At 40.9% G+C, this 21,216-nt stretch overlaps 1 protein-coding gene across 8 annotated transcripts in view; it reads right to left on the bottom strand.

Moving 5' to 3' along the window:
• Positions 1 to 21,216, bottom strand: part of MBNL2 (muscleblind like splicing regulator 2) — a 104,791-nt gene that overhangs the window by 23,485 nt on the left and 60,090 nt on the right. For all 8 annotated transcript variants that reach the window (XM_065740823.1, XM_065740824.1, XM_065740827.1 and 5 more), the window contains 3 exons: positions 8,550 to 8,714; positions 4,703 to 4,903; positions 3,389 to 3,652 (listed from right to left, as the gene is read on the bottom strand). In XM_065740823.1, the coding sequence (XP_065596895.1) occupies positions 3,389 to 3,652; positions 4,703 to 4,903; positions 8,550 to 8,714 (630 nt within the window). The remainder of the gene's footprint in view (positions 1 to 3,388; positions 3,653 to 4,702; positions 4,904 to 8,549; positions 8,715 to 21,216) is intronic.

Raw genomic sequence — 21,216 nt, 5'->3', positions numbered from 1 at the left:
TGTGACTTATAGTACCGGTTTAGCATTATCAAATTTTTTTAAAGAAAATATGTAGGCACAGTACATAGACATACATATTTTTGTATATTTTCACTGTAAGACTAAACCTGTGGTTGATACGATGATATTCTTTTTTTAAAAAAATCACGTATTTCTTTCAGATTTTGTACTGTAAATGATTCTTACAAACCCTTAGACAGAAAGGATGATTTACTTGTAAATTCCCTTTTTTTTCAATGCATATGCGGATGTTTAACCTTTTTTTCAGGATATGCAGATTGTCTCTTCTGACATCGGTATGTGGAAATAGGGAACAAAAGTCTCAAAAAGAGGACAAGGCACAAAACGCCTACAGCTTACAGTCATGGTATTAGCTAATGCCAGCAGGGAATTTTGCAGGATAGCCTTTGCTGTCCTCGTTCCCAGCTCTGTTATAGCTACGTTGCATGAGGCTTCCTAGCATCCTCCCTATCCATTCTGCAACACATTTCTGAGTTATTTTCTAAGCAGTGTGTGGCAATAGGACAAGGGGAAATGGCCACAAATTGAAGCAAATGTGCGTGGGAACTTCTTCCCAGTGCAGTGATGGAGCAGTGGCACAGCTGCACAGAGAGGTGGTGGAGTCTCCTTCTCTGGAGACGTTCCAGACCCGCCTGGACACCTACCTGTGCAACCTGGGCTAGGGAGCTGCTTTGGCAGGGGGTTGGACTCCATGGTCGCTAGAGGTCCCTTCCAAGCCCTACAGTTCTGTGATTCTGTGATACTCAGGACCTGATAATCTGTCTGGGTCAAGACTCAGATGTAACAAGAAACTCCAGCCTTCACTGCACAGCTGATGTGTGTTACCCTGGCTGTGCTAACAGAACCTCAGACCATCTGCATCCACCACTGATGGAAGTCTATGTGTAGGTTAAGTATTATAACTGAATTCAGCATTATATGATGATGAAGTCCATAAATTCAAAGCAACATCAATAAGACTAAAGCATTTCAGTTAATTACCTCTATAATCCAAATACAGATATTATCTGTATTGTCTGATCTCACTTGTTAACTATCTCTGTATTGACTGTCTTTCTCCACTTCTCTATGCTCTTCTGACCCTCACCTCCCATCCTGGAAATTTGTCTGGCTTTCCTCTTGCCTTCCACACAAAGTTTAACCCGCAGGCATTTAACTGATATTTTTATGAGAAGTTATGGAGTCTTCATTCTCGGGGACATCCAAAAGCCAACTAGGCACAATCCTGGGCTGTCTGATGGAGCTCATCCAACCAGAGCAGGGAGGTAAACTAGACAATCTTCCGAGATCCCTTCCAATCTCTACTACCAATCCACATTTTAGCTCAGGCTGCTGTACATTCTTCTGCGACTTTCTATGTTTTCTGGTGCAGTACAGGAATATTTGGAGCTCCCTGAGTACAATGACAGATGATTGTCTTCTAATGCACTTTTGATTTAAGCTACACATGGTATGTAGCCTTTTTCACAAGGTCTGTCCCCTTCATTTTAACTTCAAGTATGAGGTCACCTAAGACATCTGAGTAAATACTCCTGATCTTCAGAGTATGAAAATAGAGGCAGGGCATTTTCTGGTCCCAGACTGTAGTTTTCATTGATCTTCAATGGCCTTACAAGTTCTAACTACAATGCTCTAACAAAGTTCACCACGGTTGCCTATGAAGACACACTCCAGGCCAAAGCAATGCAGACAGTTCCCTCAGGTAGAAAAACCTCTTACACACAGTTTGACCTTGCAACAAACTCCAAGTGAGCCTTATGTGTAAATGTTTGTATATCTGCTTTACTTTTGCTCTCTGGATCCAACCTGTTCATTCTGGACAGCTTGCAAGTATGCATCTTTTCTGCTACTTTTTTGTTGTTGTTATTCTGGTGATTTTTCATTTACTTTATTTTATTCTTTCAAATCCACAGTAAGTAAAAAATAGTCAGATTGAAAATAATCTCTTCTATCTGAGAGTCTAAATATTAAATGAAAGTATTTTGTACATTTTTTCTGTTAAAAGTTACATTGAGTTATAGGTCTCAGACTTCTTCCCTTATGACATCAGAATTTCAATTCTGTGTTTCCAGATACTTCATCTTGCTTTAAGGCAAATGTAGTTTATTTAAAGTGACATACCTAACCATTACTCGGTGCAAAAAAAAGAATTACTTTTTTTCTTCTGTTTAGAGGTTTATTTCCTTGCATAACTTACACTTTGTTCCTCAGAAAGTCTTGTCTTTGCTAATTTGCTAAATACAATAGCCTGAGGTAGTTATATACTGTACTGTACTGGCTCTGGTAGGCTCCTTACTCACAGAATAACTATATTGTCTATAACTATTGTATGCACTGCCCACAAGTCCACAAACTGCATCTGCTTAATTATTTGCACAGTGCCAGCAATGAGGACAATGATTCTTTGATTTTCTGCCAGCAATTTTGTCTTCCAAGTCAAATCCTGCATGCTTGATTTCTTTAACTTTATCAATACTACTTTATTTAAAATTAACAAGTTTCCTGGAAACAGCCATAAGAGATAACCAATATTGGTGAACGGATGGGCTGCCGTGTTCGAACAGCTTTCAAGTTTCTGAACACAGAAATTCTGACTACATTTACTCTGCTTTTTCTTAATTATTCCCATTTTACTTTACCACTTCTAAACCCTGTTATGCTAAAAGAAAACAATGGTAGCACAGAGATCCAATCAACTTGCCCTGTCATCAGAGAGGTAAGAAAGGCCTCTTAGAGTGAGACTCATCTGCCTTAGCCAAAGTTAAGAAGATAGAGTCAGCATTTCTTAGGCGGTGAGGAAAGCCATCTATCTCCAGAAGCTAATTCTTCCACTCTCTCAGACAGGCACCAGTGGTGGTGGATCAGACAAGCAGTGTAGATAAACATGCTGGGTTTTCTTCACTGCCCATAGGGTGAAATCAAAGCGGCTGGGTTAGGTATTTAACTGAAGGGCATCTAAAGTGGGGTGAACTGAATCTTAGCGCATTTCTAATACTAAACTGAAGCAAAGACCTCTTGGCTTGTCTTCCTTTTCTTCCAAATTTCCACATGCCTGTCTGTTGTCAGAGAGAGGAAATACTAGGGTGAATTTAACACATGATCGAGGCAGAGAACAGAAGTGGTATAGAGCGTCATTTGCTTCACTGTCTTGGATAGAAATACAGCATTAAAATAAGAGAATAAAGAAAAAGAGTGCTTCCTCCCATCAAGCAATAATAGTAATTTTAAAAATTCTTATCTTTTACCAAAAAAAGAAAAAAAAAAAGCAAAAGGGAAAATAAAGTATAAGCAAATAGCATTATACTGAAGCAAAATAGGCATCAAAGAGCTTCTGTCAAGAAAAGCAGCCATATATGCCAGCACTTACCATCACAGTCGCAGCTGCCGCAGCTGCCTGGGCTGCCACTGCAGCCTGGTTAGCTTGATGTTGCGCCGCTTTGATTTTGGCCTGCAAATGTGCAGGAGGGTGAAAATACTTGCATTTCTCCCTCATGCAACGACCTTTTATGTAATCCATACACACGGTTACGGTGTTGTCGTTTGTGTCAATCATTGTGCTGTCTGCCGGATGCGCAAAGCGGCAATCAGTCTCTCCACGCGCACAGTTTCCCCTCTGGAACTCCCTGCACACCTACGTGCAAAACAACACCGGTTGCAACCCGAAACGGCAGGGAGAGCCCACGCCTCCCAAGATGGACCTTCCCCCTCCCCCAGTTAGCTTAGCGAATCCAACTTAATGAACTCGCTACCTTCTTCTGGGAGAGGGAAAATGCGTCTATTTGACTGTTCCTCAGGGAGCTCTGCGGCACGGTGGCTAAATGGGCATGAAACGGAAACATTCCAAAATCCCTTTTCATATCTAGAAAACACCTCAGAAGGATTCTTACTGAAGTAACTGCCCCTGCAAAACTAGTCGAGTCCTACAGTGCTCAGTCCCTGTCAACTGTACTCTGTGTCCTTGCAGCTCCACTGGTAGGGAAGGTGTTCCTCTTGTTGATACTCGGGGAAGATGCAAAGAATTGTACACAGTCTTAGAGCAAAACTGAGAGCCTCCAAAAAAGCATTTTTAAAAATGGACAGAATCAATACGCTGAAATTTGTAAGGAGCAATGTGCTCCAGACACTGGGCTTCTGGGAAAGGGCATATATTTCTGTGAGCAGCATTTGGCCTTCTTGTGTGCTTGGACCATAGATTCCACCAAGCTCAGACACATGGGGATCCACCAATTTCACGGAGGCTCTGCATGTAACTGGGGGCCTTCCTGCCCAGTCTGCTCTGAGGGTTGTGACATGCAACTCCTTCACTGGTAGCTCAAGGCTGAAGGGCTGTAAAATTACCCTAATACTGATTAATTAAAATCAGGCAAGAATTAACACTGCAATAAAAATGCGCTTGTTAAGATACTTCACCAAAGCATTCCTTTATAGGCACATAAATCTGAGGGACATGTGAAGAGATAAAGATGAAACTTCATGCTGATTTCTACGTATCAAACTTGAGTAAACTACCTTTAAAAGCAGTATTTAATTACTATTGGCTGCAGGTGTAAGAATTCTGTCTAGTTACAATGTCCGTACTTTTAGCAACTATATTTTAAGCACAGATTCTAAAATAATGGAGTTTTACCTCCGGGAGCTTTCCTACAGCGTATCAGAGAACTGCATTTCTAGTCTACAGTACCTCCAGTTTATCAGTCCTGAGGAGTTTCTGAGTAGCAGTAGAACCAGGGACTGAAACCGGTGGGCTTCCAGGAACAATGACGGGTGGCGTGGGCAGGATCTCAGTCGGGACTAAGCCAACTCCCGGTGTTACTGGCGTTAGGTAAGGAGCAAAGCTAATAGCCGTGTTCGTTCCTATTGTGGGACCCACTGGAAATGTGGGCTGCAAAATGAAAACACAGACCAAGATGAAAAAAATCTTAATCAAGTGCTTATCAGATGTCTTTTGCATGTTCTCCCTGACGCCAATTCATTTTCTTAATCAAAAAATTTCAAGCAGCTGGCAAAACACAGAGCGTATTCTCTTCCTTTAATCATGTAACACATTCCAGCTGCATACTAGGAACCACACACTTTGTAGCCCTGCTTTTGCAAAGGAGGCTGCCAATGAAGAGGGAGTCCTACCGCGAACCTGAATCTCTGTGGAGGTCCAGCTTACATGGCAGGCTTATTTACCCATCTAAAAGTAGAAATAACATGGACTTTATTGCTTTTTCTCAATACCTGCATTCCTTGGGAGAACAGGCTATTTTTCAAAGTACCACATTTCACAGGTGAAGCATTATTAACTATATTAAAGCCATATTTCTAATAAGATTATAAATAATGAGCTCTTTGGCATGTAACTTCCATCTGTCTGCATGCTATATTTTGCCACCTCCTGCAATTATAGGTTGCTATAGCTCACACACTGGAAAGCCTCACCTTTGAGAATGTTTATGTGCCCAGCTGTCACCAGTGGCAAGCAGAATAAATATCATAATCTCGGATGGACATAATATTTAGAAAAGGATTACTCAGGCTTAGCTTGAGTTCATCTTACAAAAAAAGGTTGACTGGAAGAAATGATATGGTTTTAAAAATCTGTTTCATACCTCCTAGAAAAAGTCAGTGAAATCATGACCAGAAGAAAGAACACTTGTGTGATGCTAAAATCCAGCCCTACCACAGTAGAATAGTGGGTTTGTTATTACCAGCTCCAGTGGGGATGGAAGCAGAACAGAGCCATGGTCAGACCACGGTCATAACTGGAACTGGAAAGTGATTTAGTTCTGTAGAGCTGATGTTTACTCCAGAGCGAAGCTATAATTACAAATAATTATGATAATAAATGAAAACTCAGACAAAATGGGACAATTCTGAGATTAGCTTCGACACAAATTAAGTTCCTGAATAAGCCAGCAGCTAGAAATGAATCCTGCAATAACAGAACACCGGAAAAAGACTTACTGAGATTTAAAAATGGTTAATGAAAAAGGAAATTCTTTCCCACTGAGGTGACTTGCACGGGCTGCGTTGGAGAAGAGAAGCTAGCAAGGAACATTATGTAGAAAATAAATAAGAGAAACCACAGAAGCTATGTTTATTTTGGGTGGGTTTTTTAATTTGTTCCCTTCCTCCTTTTCTTCTTTTTTAGGTGTTTGGAAACAATGACTAAATTATATACAAGTTTGAGCTAGTACCAATAAGATGCTTAAGGCAGCACACTAGCCAGGGTACCCAAATGTATGGAAATGGCATCTACGTAAGTTGCACCAACTCTAATGCCTCCTATTTCTTTCCATGGAAACTACAGCGGACACAAAGAGTGTAATAACACTGTTTGATACAGCAAATTCTCTGCTACAAAACACGCTTTTGCAACACAGTCACTACCACTAGCTGTGCATTTTTGCCAGCAATGAACCAGAGCCTGCACGCCATGCTTGTCAAAATGTGTACCAGTGGAGGTGACCCACTGTCGCTGCTCCTGAAATGCACCACCCACCGCCCCACTGGTTGGTCTCTGGAAACATTCACCAACTGTCAACAAATGTCAGTGAGTGTCATTTTTTTTTCCACATGGAGGAATTCACTGTCTTCCCTTTGCTTTATACGTCCCTCCATGTTGTACACCATTCTGTCAGACTGCCCCTCTGCTGCCATCTGTAACATGGCAACAGAATATAGCGGGATATTGGTGGGAAACTTTAAACTCTATTGCCATACCACCACCACCATCTGCCTCTGACATTTTGGGCCAACATAACACAATAGGAGGCATTACTTTTAACATTGTCCTCGTATTTGCCCTATAGAGATATAAGTGAATAATGCTCTGTTTTTTTTTCAGACCAAAACTGCTCAATATCAAATACCATTGTCTATATGCCATGTGTGAACTAAATTGTTTACAGCAAAATAATAAAGATTCATATGAAAAAAACATTTCAACTGCTTTGGGGACAACATGTGTTATGTTAAATATAAATACCATCTTTGTATCAGATGCAATTTTAAGAATAAATCTACATGTCAAATGACTTGTAGGGAGTTTTCTTCTACTTTTTATCCATTTGGTCAAGGCTGAGTCATCTTCATTTGGCAATTTATTTGAGACCAAAAAATAAAACTCCGCACTTTTGTCACAGCCATCAGCACAGAAGACATTATGGCAATGAAAATGTAAAGTTCAAGTGATGAAATGAGTGAGTAGAAAGAAGTATGATTTTGCCACTTCAATTTTTCAATCCTAATATCAAGAATTGGAATCAGTTTATTATTTCATGGAAAAAAAAGAAAAGAACACATAAACAAGAACAGAAGTGTGAAAACTTAAGCAGGATAAAATTGGGAAATAGCAAAACAGAAACATTATGACAAAATACCAAGATACATCTTACATGCATACTGAAAGCATAAACACGTACTGAGACTCAGGGACTCCTGACCCCCATTTTTGCTCATGCCTCCCACCTTACAGCAGATACTTCAAGTGTAAAACCACTTTTGGAGTAAGCTATGTGGCCAAATACAGATTCCTCATCTGAGATGCTTACACTTATCTCCTTTGACAGTCCACAGAAAGACAATAGCAATTAAAAGAAACCGAAACATATAATCTGAATACCAATTTCTGAAACAAGACAAGTAAATGGTAATTAGAAGTGCCTATTCCTTCTGATAAACTATAAATGGACCTAGGAAGCCCAGTGCAGACATTGATGCCAGTGCTCCAGATGCCTCAAGTTAGAGGAATTAAAATTATCTCACTCCAGCGCCTTAAATAGGTGTTTAAACTGAGAAAACATCAATAGCCACTGTGTGTCTTGTTCAGATTACTTATCTAGCCACGCTTTGCAAGTCTGGCACAACAAGGAACTAAACTGCAAAGGCAACCCAGAGCAATTGATCATTCTTGTATATATCCCAAAGACACTATTCATGCCTGCAACGCTCTAGTTTTATGTTACCTTCAGGATTTCAGGTGTGTAACCTTAAGATAAAATGCTGAGTTTGTAAGTGGACACATCATCAACTCTCTGCCTGTGTTATTCTGAGACACTTCAGATTTCAAGAGAGAAAGAAATCACTACCCAGAAATAACATCACTCTTTTTTTTTTCTTCCCCAGGATTAAATATTGTTTGAAGCCACTCAAACTCACAGACTCTTGAGAGGGGAGCTTTGTAGACCTACTCAAATAACTCACTAAGAAATTATTACACAGCTTTTTGCCTCCAGAAGTATCATGGGCAAAACCCTTGTGAATCTACACAAAACTTAACAAGAACTGAATGAAGAAGAAAAAACAAGTGGAAAAAAAAGCAAGTGAATCTGGGATAAAAAAGAAAGACCAAATCTCCAGCAATGCTCTGTCATCTTTTAAAATGCAAATACAAAAGAAGGTATTTCTAGCACCTCAGTAGTTCCCTAAGTCGACAGATGAGGTTTATTTTTATTGAGACTACTTTAAAAACCTTTTGTAGGTCAGGATAGTTCTGTACCTCAGCGCACTTACCAGCAACACCATCAGAGAAATACACTTACCACTGGCTGTAGCGGTGTTCCTGGGAACATGAACTGCATTTGCTGTGCAAGCATAGCTGCTGCAGTTTTTTGTTGGATTAAGTTGTTCCTGCCATTGATTTCCAGTTGAGTTTTTAAATGCGTTGGTGGGTGAAGGTACTTGCAGTTCTCCCTTGTACAACGGCCCTGGAAAAAGAAGTCGCACTAATTGGTCTATTGCTTTTGATGATAGCTTAATGCCTTGGGGCAAAATATTATAACTAATGAAATGCAGGGTGTTTCCTGGGAATGGTGTAGCGGGCTGGGAGGAGCTGACGGCCTTGAGCTCTGCCACAGCCCACTACATCTGACTGACTGTGGGCATGAACCAAGGAGAAAGGCTTTGAAAACAGCTGACAGCACTTTCATTGTTGAGTACAAATCTCTGCTATGCAATTAACAGTCTGAGTATTATCCAGGCTGCCTGAATTGCCTCCCTTGGATCTTGGCTAGACTATCATGTTACCGTAAGCGTTTTTATAAATTACAACACGAATAACAAATTTCAGTATTCCTTAAGAGAAATACAGCTTTTAAGCACATTATACATAAAAAAACACCTGTGTGACAACTCTCTGCTTGTGTCTTCCTGCACGTCCCAGCTCCCTGCCTTGTAGCCTCCTGTTTTCATTACATCAAGTACAACTTTGAACTTTTTCCAGCCAAGAATAAAAGAACAGAAGTTGGCCCTTCTGGAGCCAGGGGCTTTAGATAGTTAGGAGATAGCACAGATAACAGAAGTACAGCAGCAGTCGCCTTTGAGATGGCTTGTGTTGGAGAAGATGGACATGGAGCACACCTCTACCGACCACATGTGGGCCAAAATGTAGGCAGAGCAGTGTAAGAAACTGCTACATTCTCCCCAGAAAAGGAAATGATGGGGTGCACCAGGGAGGCAGGCCATGCTAAGATCAGAGGCTCCTCTATGGCATGGCTCATAAACAGTCACAAAGTTTTAAGAGCTGTGAGCAGACAACCCAGAGTATTAGTAAACTGGGCCTGACACACTCAACTTGCTGAAGACAAGTTTCCAAATTGAGATCTTTTTTTTTTTTTTTAAGTGATCCTTAAACTTTCCATTCTCTGGTTTATAATCCTTAGCCAAAAAGAATATCCTCCTATAGCCATGAGAACATTAAGATCTCTGCAAGAGAACATTACACAGTACACACGTACTCTGACAACTGCATATGCACACACACTTTCCTACAAAACCACCAGTATGCTTTGGATGTCCCAGAACATCAGTATTAGGAGTTTCAAGAAAGCTAAGATTGCAGAATGCAGACAGCCAGGCCTCAGTGCCAAGGAACATCTCTTGGCACTGCTTTAACGTGCTGGGGTAGGTGAAGTCATTTTCGGCACTCCTGCAGGTCACTAATTGTTGCTTTTAATCAATTAAGCAAAAGGCAAGTTACTTTGCAGGCTGAAGCAGGAACAGAATAGTCACAGTTTGCCTTGGACACATAAAAAGCGCTTCCACTCATGGAGTAATAAGGCCACTGCCTTTCTCATGTTAAATAGCAACACGTTTAACACAGGCAAAGAGCAATGCTTTTCTGTTGGCTGATGAGGATTTCCTGATTAAGACATTTTTAAAGGAGACCTATTTAACTTTAATCTAATTTGTATGTAAATGGTTCATACAGCAAATCTGCAAATGAAAACAGCAACACAAAATCAAGTAACTCTATGTGATGGAAATACCTACCTATGTAAATGAAAGTGATCCTCAATTAAGAAGCATAAGTAACTCTCAACTAGAGTGGCTTTTGAAGTACCTCGGCTCTGAAGAGAGCCTACAGCCAGCCCTCTCCTATTGCTTCCAAAAGCACATTGCTAGCTTATACCAGCACTTCCAGTTCAGCAAAGCAGGCCACAGTGCACAAAGGACTGGTTATTTCAGAAAACTCTCCAAAATAATCCAAACACATAAAAACGTGCTTAATTCTCTGAAGTTATCCACGTTTGTGCCTCGCTTACTAGTTACTGGTTTTTTTGTTGCTGTTTTTTTTTTTTTTTTTTTTTTTTTTTGAGCTCTTAGTTAGCAGTGAACTTACTATAAAAGAACTATGTGGCCCTGTCAGGCTGCTATAGAAAGCACTGTAAACAGATCAAGCCTTGTTAAAGTGAAATGACCCAAAATAAACCACAACTGAATGAGCACTGAAAATAGCGTGCAGATGAATCCAGTCCTAACAACCCAAACCAAACGAATTCTGAGACCATCTTTCATTTGTTGGACCTTCAGTGGTTGGAGAAAAAAAATGCCTATAAGTGACTTTTCATGTCTTTGCTGAGAAATGGTCCTTGTCCCTATGAACTGCTGACAGAAACAGTGGAACTGGGCTGATTCCCAATGATTGATCAGTTAAAGAATAAAAATTCAAACTTCTGTCATCATCTCAATCAGACGTGACCCTGGGTTTTTTATTTACTGAAAAGGCAAAACCAAAGTCCAACTGAAGAGATAGCAACAAATCAACCAAACAGCAGAGAGTGCTCATGCATTCAGCAGGTTGGGTCTACAACAAAGGCCCATTTGGATACTCAAAGAAAAATTACTACAGTAGCAGGCTACCTCAAAACAAATACAGAGGCAAAATTGACTACTTTGGCTTTGGGATGCATTGGTCCCAAGCCTCTAGAGTGAGGCTTGGGTCATTACAGTTCTTAAAATCACAGCAGCAAAGGAGCTGCTCCAGACGGTGGTGCACAGCAGCACAACCCCTGTTCAAAGGACAAGGCAGGCAGCAGGGAAAACAATTGCTTCATACAACTTCTAACCGACTCCCACATATGAGTCAGAGTCCTGACACAGAGGGTGCAGACAGATTGGCTTGAAACTTAGTCCCTAGAAACTCCTTTCAACTATGAAATGAAGGTTATCAAAACGCACATCACAAGCGGTTGTTCACTTTCCATGTGATTTCTTTACAAAAACTTACTCTCAATGAGCTGTCTCCTTATCTGTAATTGAGAGTAACAATGAATGGAGACCAGATGAAGCTTGCAGTACTCCTTGCTTGGGAAGCCTGGTACCTACCTCTGTCCTCTCATTTCTCTTGCTTTGTTCTCTACAGCTGGCCTAGTCTAGCACTGGGCCGTATTTCAGACAGGGAATGGAAAGTTTTAGCAGAAACACTTCTTTTTCTACTAGTGATGATCCAGACTGGGGACGTGCTGTGGCTTGCACCTGGGGCGTGCCACAGGTTTCATTCCAGTAGGAGGTGGGAGGCAGAAAGAATGCATGCAATGATCTGGGAACTCAAATGATGCCCAGGTGCTGCAATGAGAGGCCCTGTTTCCATATGGGCAGTGCTTCTGTGACCTAAGTTGGCATCAAAACCAGGTCCCTTTGTGAACTGTGTCACACCACTGAATTCTGGTATCAACAGACTTCTTTAATAAGACTAATAGGTAGCTTGCCTAAAACCAGTGGCACAAGACAGCTCAAAGACTAGAATGATGAGCTGTCGGAGAGGGTTCAGAGGAGGCCCATGAAAATGATCAGAGGGCTGGAGCACCTCCCCTATGAGGACAGGCTGAGAGAGCTGGGGCTCTTCAGCCTGGAGAAGAAGGCTCCGGGGAGAGCTTATAGCAACCTTCCAGTATTTGAAGGGGGCCTACAGGAAAGTGGGGGAGGGACTTTTAAAAAGGGCATGTAGCAACAGGACAAGGGGAAATTGTTCTAAACTGAAAGAGGGCAGATTTAGACTAGATATGAGGAAGAAATTCTTCACTGTGAGTGTGGTGAGACACTGGAACAGGTTGCTCCAAGAGGTTGTGGATGCCCCCCCCCGGAGGCATTCAAGGCAAGGCTGGATGGGGCTGTGAGCAACCTCGTCTAGAGGGAGGTGTCCCTGCCTATAGCAGGGGGTTGGAACTTAGAGGTTCTTAAAGGTCCCTTCCAATCCAAACTATTCTATGATTCTCTAATACACTAAAAAACTAGGAATTATAAGAAAGTAAGAAGTGAGAATTAAAAGGCCTTAAGTGTACATATTAGAATACCAAGAACTCATTTCCTGCCTGCAAGTTGTACAGACACATCCCATTATTGAATGTTTAATGAATCCACAGCTTTCTTGTTTTTTACTATTGTTCTAGTAGGAACAACAACAATAATTAATCAGGCCCGGGCTGGGAATCGCTCATGCATAACAATGAGTTAGTTTTTACTTACTAAAATGACCTTCAATTCTCATAAAAATAAGATGTCTGACTTTTTTTTATTAAAAAACAAACAAACAAACAACAGTAACAAAATAATGTTTCTTTTATCTTTTTAAGCTGAGAATCAACTAGTTCATCCACAAGAATTTCGCTCATCTACTGAAGGCTGCTTTTAAGGCAGGAGTCAGCAGTACATATTCTTAGTATGCTTATCATAAAGGTCCAGTAGTAACTGTACCACCTAGTCCAACCCACCTGCAGTGAACAGGGACACCTACAGTTAGACTGGGTTGCTCAGAGCCCCATCCAGCCTGGTTTTGAATGTCTCCAGGGATGGGGCATCCACCACCATCTGGGCAACCTGTTGCAGTGCCTCATCACCCTGCTTTTTACTGAAGTTAGTCCCTTGTTCCTACCCCTTTCCCTGAGGTAGGCCCGGTCATGCCTGCACTTTCCATCATCCCCTAAGCTCCCAGATTCCTTCTGTACCCCACATCTCCCCCTCCCTCTTTCTCGTTCCCAGAGCACCCTCCCACCTCTCCTAACTATAGAGCAGCAAACAAGTCACATAATAAATATAACTTGCTTGAGCTGTGCGTGTCCTCAACAGCCAGCCAAAGTGTGCATGTGGTTGGCAGACCACACTCAGGAGTGGCTCAGTTCAAGCTGCAGCCCTTTCCTTAACTGGGCAGTAATTTGTATCTTTCTCTTCTACTCAGCACTGACTCTTGCATAAATAGCAATATTTTTCTTATTATCAAGTCATATGTCTTTGAGATGTCTACTTTCAGCAAAACTTGTCTGAAATTGGCTAGGGCATTCAAAGTTGTTATGGTACAAGATTGGTACTGACTGAAGTATGGATAATGTAGTCACACAAAATCTTCTACCTTAATAAAACAAGTTGTAACTAACAGACACAGATAAAACTGTATGATCTCTCAGGATTAAATATGCAACTTTAAGAAAAAAAAATCTTTTAAGACTTTTAAGACATGAATGATTTTAGAAGACATTTGAGCAACTGGTTCTACAAAGGCAAAAAGATTTTCTGGTATCTGGCTGAAGACCCAGAGAGCCTGACTTTCTGCAGTCAGAAAAAAAACTGAAAAACCCCACCAAACATCAATGAAACACCTGATGCTACAACTACCTCTCCAACTGTAAATATATATATATTTGTAATTCTGTATCATAAAGCTTCAGCAAACTGCACATGCCTGTAAAGATCAGATCACATTCTGATAAACCACATCCAATTGCAACTTGTGGACATGCTGGTCAGCCAGATATCACCTGTTCCATATTGATATTAGATGCCTGAAGATATTACATGCTGTTCAGAGCTTGGCTGAGTAAGAGCTATCACCGACCCCTGTCCGGGGCAGTGGCAGCACACAGCAAGAATAGCCACAGAGACAGCAATGTCAGCAGTTGTGGAGGTACTGAGGCCGCAAATACCCCTCTGGAAGAGTTTCTGATGACAGCAGTTTCTTCTCCTTTGGGATTCTTCCTTAGCAGCCCCTTAGAAAATTCTGACTGAGAATGAGCGTGATCTCACCCAATTAATTTAACACTTTCACCACTGCACACATACGAAAATTCTCAGTCCCAACAAGCTTGGGCTCCATACAGCCAAAAAAACAGACACAGACCATAAAAAGGCAAGAACTTGGAAACACTTAAGCTTGTTCTCCTGTCCTCTTTACTCAAAAACATCCAGTTATTTTTCAAACTCAGAAATACCAAAAAGGAAAAACACAAAAAAGAAAACAGTGACTGTACTTACTGTCTTATTGAGTGACATACACTGATGTACACAAAGAAGGATGATTCCCTTGTTCTACAGGATTTGCATTCACTTATTCCTATTCATTTTTATACGAGAGTGCCAAAATGCCAACAGCTAATTCAAGACTCAAAATCAAGGCAAAATACTAGATTTCAGTGAGGACTGGGATAAAAACGCTTTTCCATCTGGCATTCCAGTGTTGGAATTCAGTTCTCTTATACAAGTCTATCTGCTTCCTAAGTTCTCTGAGAAAGTAAAAAAGAAGGGACTTCAATAAAGTCTTCCTTTTTATCTGCTGTGCATACTTAGCATCTCACACCATTTGTAACACTATACACACTTGCAGAGTTAAGCATACATGCAAGGACTTAGGGGATTTAGTTAAGCCTTGAGAGAGACTAGTCATTGATTTTTAAAAATATATCTTATTATTTTATGTCTTCCTTAACATATATAAAAAGGCTTCAAAGGGTTTTTGAATTTTGCATAATTTCATATAAAAAGTATGTTGACTTGCAAATATGCATGCATATATACGAAAATAGGATTCCTGTAGCCTAAGTAGAATTGTATCTGATTGTATATTTAAAAAAAAAAAAAGGAGATCAGTGTAAGATCTTGGGTCTTGAAAATGAGACATAACCGAACTATTTGAGAGAATGAAAAAATAAAAAGGCCAATCAGTAATACAAATATTAAGCTTTTAATGGAGAGTTCAAAGATCTGAAAATTCCCTTGTAGTCAATACACCTTAGGACAAGAAAAAAATGTATTCCAAAAAGACAAGAACATCTCATATGTTACACTTGAAATATTTCAGCTGTTGGATCTGTTTTCTGAAAAGAAAAAAAGCCCTCAAAATTTTGTAGAGAAATTAATTCCTTATTTCTAAAGCTACCTCACAAGTCCACCCACCAAAGTTAGTGAGTGGGCATACATATTTATATGCACCTACACAGTTCTGTTTTAAGAAAAAGTAGAAGCAAATTCACCTTCCTGCTTTAAAGAAGGAAAGAAAAATGAATGCAAAAAAAATCTCAGGTGACTTTATCTTGATATGGTTTCCAGCAAGCTAAGAAAGCCTATCAGCTACTCTTCGAATTATTTCAACTATAAGAAACTAGAAACTGGTAGAATAAAAATTATAATTTCATTCATAAATTTAGAGAAGAGGAGCTACCTGTAACATTATTTTATGACTGTAACTGGTGTTAAAAATAAAAGAAAAATTTGAAGAAAAATAGAAATCTTACAAAAAGTTGGGATGTCTAAATGATGTGAGAGTCTTAACACTAAAGGCTTAACAGGAGATATTTATTTAAATGGAAGAAGACAAAATGTTCTATTGGAGAGAGCACATTTGCAATGCACAAAGAGCTCTGAGTCTCTCAAGATGCTCTTTCAAACAAATGTGGACAAGGACCGCCGCAGAGAATGATTTAATAATTTGCCTTGCAATATCCGGGGAAGCATACTCAATATTAAATTGCTCAGGTGCATATGAAATTGCAAGTCGTTTGACAAACTTCCTTGAGATTAACAAATAAGACAAAGAAAATATCAAGAAATAATAGTTTACACTAATATCGATTTATTTTATTTCTATGTTTAATGACTCAAATGTGAATTGAGAATAATCAGGAAATAAAGTTAGTTTGTTCTCCAATTACACTGCCTCCTTTTCTTTTCTTTTCTTTTCTTTTCTTTTCTTTTCTTTTCTTTTCTTTTCTTTTCTTTTCTTTTCTTTTCTTTTCTTTTCTTTTCTTTTCTTTTTTCCTTTCCTTTCCTTTCCTTTCCTTTCCTTTCCTTTCCTTTCCTTTCCTTTCCTTTCCTTTCCTTTCCTTTCCTTTCCTTTCCTTTCCTTTCCTTTCCTTTCCTTTCCTTTCCTTTCCTTTCCTTTCCTTTCCTTTCCTTTCCTTTCCTTTCCTTTCCTTTCCTTTCCTTTCCTTTCCTTTCCTTTCCTTTCCTTTTCTTTTCTTTTCTTTTTTTCTTTTCTTTATCTTCCCTTCCCTTCCCTTCCCTTCCCTTCCCTTCCCTTCCCTTCCCTTCCCTTCCCTTCCCTTCCCTTCCCTTCCCTTCCCTTCCCTTCCCTTCCCTTCCCTTCCCTTCCCTTCCCTTCCCTCCCCTCCCCTCCCCTCCCCTCCCCTCCCCTCTCCTCCCCTCCCCTTCCCCCTTTTTTTTTTTTCTTTCCCTCCTTCATTTTCACACTGGCAGTCAAAATCTAAACCAGTTATTTTTACCTCAGCTTCATGCTTGGCTACCAGCACTGATGAATATATCACAAACAACTGTGGATAACCTATGAAATACATCTTCACTCCAATGCACGTAGGCAATTTCCATGAAATAAAAGGCAGCCAACGTGGAGCTAAGGGAAAACTCCCATGGAACTAACATAAAGGAAGCAGCAGAGGGAAAGGTAACTTTATTTAGTTAAATTTCCCAAACCTTCTACTTCTGTTATACTAGCAGCGAGGCTCTCCACTGGATGTGAAGGCGCACTGCATGGGGCTTGTAGCCATGACGCAGGCTGCTGAGGGACTCAGGAGGGCTGCAGGAATAGAGAGGTGCCTTAGGTGCTCCACCACCACTCATTCTGTCAAGTCAAAGGGTTTGCAGATTCCTACATGCACTACAGAAAATATGCCCAAGGCCTTTATGAAGGCTTGGTATCTGCTGAGCTGAGAGTACTACACACACTGAATTGATGACTGGGCAGCTCCCAGTTCTCATTACAAAGATCAACTGTATTTAAGACAGAAAAGAACTGTGTAAATCCTGGGTGGGACCACATGGTAACTCAGGGCAACACGGATGTTTTGCTGGTAAACAACATACTTCTCTACTGAGTTTAACTTGATTGGACTGAAAAAAGAAGATAAAAGCTGAAAAGCTCAGTAAGAGGAAATTTTTTTTCTACTTTTCTCACTATCTCAAGAGCAGACAAAAATAGGCACTGCAGAAGTAGAGCCAGTAAAGAAAGACAACTTGCATGACTGCAGATCAGCTGACAGAAGAAAAGGCAACAGTGGCATAGAGAAGAACAGCACAAACTAAGCTGTGACCGAACATGAGAATGAGCACAGCACGGTGCAGAGCCCTGACAGACCTCCTTCCTCGCCTCCTTTATAACTCCTATAAAAGCCTTCAAGCAGATGTATGGTTTTAATACAAGCTTGCTCATATGAACAAGGCTGAGTTTAAACTCTGAATTGTGCTTTACCTGTGTGTGGAAACACAACCTGGTAGTGAAAATGTAGGAAAAAGTAACTGTGGTACTGACAGTCAGTACCCTGAAACACATTATTTTTCTCTGAACTTAGTGGAGGAAAGCTAAAATGTCCTCAGTGTTGATACAGCACACCTTCTGCCATTATCAGGATAGAAAAGAAAGAGTGAAACACCAGCAATGAGGCTTTGCCATCAGGATGTCTCAACAACGGTTCCTCAGTGGGACAGTTGGAATCTTAACATGCCTCAGAAGTCAGTCTCCTTCCCAATTATAAGCTCCATTCAAGTACTGGAAGCTCACAATGAGGTCTCCCTGGGGCCTTCTTCAGGCTGAACATTCCCAGCTTCCTCAACTTTTCCTCACAAGAGAGGCACTTCAGACCTCTGATCATCTTGATTTAGTAGTTGGGTAGGGATAGTGATAGGAGGATGGTTGGACTAGATGATCTTGTAGGTCCTTTCCAACCTAACGAACCTATGAACCTATCTTTGCAGCCCTTCCTGACTTGCTCTAACAGCTCCAATATCTTTCTTGTGCTAGGGGCCTCAGGCCTGACCTGGACGTGGTACTCTAGCCTAGGCCACATCAGGGCAGAGTAGAGGAGGACAATCACCTCCCTCTCCTTGCTGGTCACCCCTCTTTTGATGCAGCCCAGAATACAGTTGGCCTCCCAGGCTGCAAGGATACACTGCTGGCTTATGTCCAGCTTTTCATCCACCAGAACCCCTAAGTCCTTATCTGCAAGGCTGCTCTCAAGTTCTCCTAGTGTGTACATGTATCTGGGTTCGCTCTGACATACCTTGCACTTGGCCCTGTTAGGTTCACCTGGGACGACTTTTCAAGCCTGTCCATGTCCCCCTGGATGGCATCCCTTCCTTCTAATGTATCAACTGCACGACTAAGTTTGGTGTCGTCAGCAAATTTGTTGAGGGTGCATTCAATTCCTCAGTTCACTGATAAAGACGCTGAAGAATACCAGTGTGGACTCCTGCGGGACACCACTCATCACCAGTCTTTACCTGGACACAGAGCCATTGAGCACAACCTTTTAGCTGTGACCATCCAACCAATTCCTTATCCACTGAACAGACCACCCTTCAACTTAAATCTTTCTGATTTAGAAATAAGATGGTGAAGTGGGACCATATCAAAGGCCTTGCACAAGTCCAAGTAGATGACTACAAAGGAAACTTTGTCCACCAGTGCTGCCACTTCATCATAGAAGGCCGTCAGACTGGTCAGGCACAATCTGCCCTTACTGGCTGTCCCTGATCTCTCTCCTGTCTCTCTCACACATGCCTTAACATAGCTTCTATGAGGACCTGTTCTGTGGTCTTCCCAGACACAAACACGAGACTCAACAGGCTGTAGATCCCTGGATCTTCTTTTCTCCCTTTACAAGAGATTTCCTGGTGGTGAATCTCTCTGCTGACCAGCTTTTCCCCCAGCTTCATCACCCCATGTCAGCAGTTTCTACAGCTTCCCGAGTGCATGTGCACTTGATAGCAGGCTCCACATCCAGCTGGAGTTTGCTAGACACTATTGAGACACAAATAACACACAAAGCCTCTCTTTTGTGGATTTCACACTTGTTTAGCTGATCACTCTACAAACAAAAGGAAAGAAGCAACATCCTAGTTAAATATACAAATAGCCTAGGACACATTACATAATTGCAGAGGTGAAAAGTACACTATCTTTTCCCTCTGCAGAAGGAAGAGTGTTTACCAGCCCTTAATGACAGTGCAGGAACCACAGCTGTGTTATTAATAAATCATAGGCTTTGCTCCCGGGATGTACCAGCAAAGCTGGAACCTGACACAAGTTTCTAGTTCACTGGAAAGCTCCTGAAAATATATTGGAATGTCTTGGTGTTTTAGAAAGGCCATGTTTTTGTTTTTGTTTTTGTTTTTAATTAAAAAGCAAATGTTAAAGAAGAGAGCTCCTAAAAATGAGAAGGAAATAACACTTGCATTTCTGCAAAAGAGTCACAGATAAAATCCCCAATACTACTCATTATCGCATGAGAAACAGCAAATAATCAAATGAGATTAACAGACATTGTACCACTGCATGACCACTTACAGAGAACCATGTCCAACAAGTGTACTTGACCTGATTCTGGTCAAAATTCTGGGAATTGGCTTTCTAAATAACATCAGGGATAAATTTCAGTTTCTAGCTCTTCTTGGAGTTTGACACACCTTCCCTGTTTAGGGAATAGGGCAAACAAAACTACTAGCAGGAAGGGTAATAAGACCTATTTTCCAGAAGCAGTATGATGTGAGAGTTATTAGTGTGAATTACCCAGAGAATCAACAACCTGGACCAGCTTAAGAAACTCAAGCAAGAGGCAAGAAAGAACTTCTGACACCTCAGTAACTGAAGAAAAATCCCACCTTTTGTTGCTGCTGTAGAAGAATTCTTTGTCCCTTCCACTTGGTATTAGGAAACTTCCAGAAGTAACAAAAAATAGCAAGAAGCAGAAAGCAGTTACATTTATCTCAAATAGTAGCTCACAGAATTAGGAGCTAAATTATGGTTATGAGAAAAGATAAGACATACCTGGAAGTCTTACTACCTTATTTGAATGCCATATTCATCTATGTACTAGAACGTGAGATTGTGGTCTTGAGAGTGCTTATACCTTCTCAATGCTCTGTTGAAGGAGCAGATAATTACTCTTCCTTAAAACAGATTTGGTGACAACTAAATAAAACTCTAGGTTAATCTCACGTTAAAATATTGCCTCTAGGTTTTCAAAGGCATACACCCAAGGCTTTTACAAACATCAGACTCCCTCACAACTGTTCTACTACACTTCCATTTTTAGTATACACTGAGGTCCACAGCACCTTATTTCGTCAGTGACATGAGTAGACGTGTAGAACCCAACCTCTATTACATGACCACGTCTTTTTTTTTTACACAACTTTCTTTCCCAGGCAGTGAATAGGCAGTCAAACAGCACTTTCTGTAACCCTGACAGTCAATGGGTAGTAGTACTCTAATGCCCATTCCCACCCTGAATGCAACATATTCATTTCCTTTCAGGCCCACCCACAGGAGTCATCCCATTGGATTGGATCATGAATGGTTCCATTAAAATTATTAATGGGTTTTGTAGTCTTTTGAGATTACATAGTGCTACTCCCACTCTACTGAGAACAAACCAAGTCCAAATATGGTTAAAACAATGAGAAGTGCCTGCATCTTTTGCCTGCAGATCTTGGTCCTCCTTTCCCTTTGCAGTTGTGTCTAATTGGCACACACAAGCACTCCCTGTATGACTCCTCTCACTCTTCAATTTTGGGAGTACAGCTACTTAAGGGTTAACAGCGAGAACCCCGGTTTTGGAGACTCGCCTACTGTCCTCCAGAGGAGCTATGAAGGTCTGACCAGAAGACCACCTCCTCCCATCCTGCCCCTGCCAGTCTCATTTGCTGAGC

Source organism: Cyrtonyx montezumae, unplaced genomic scaffold (genome assembly GCF_038088225.1).
Source record: "Cyrtonyx montezumae isolate F1298 unplaced genomic scaffold, pur_monq_1.0 scaffold_3, whole genome shotgun sequence".
NCBI lineage: Eukaryota > Metazoa > Chordata > Aves > Galliformes > Odontophoridae > Cyrtonyx > Cyrtonyx montezumae.
The sequence above is the reverse complement of the archived record's forward strand: the minus strand, read 5'-3'. Positions and strand labels throughout refer to the sequence as shown.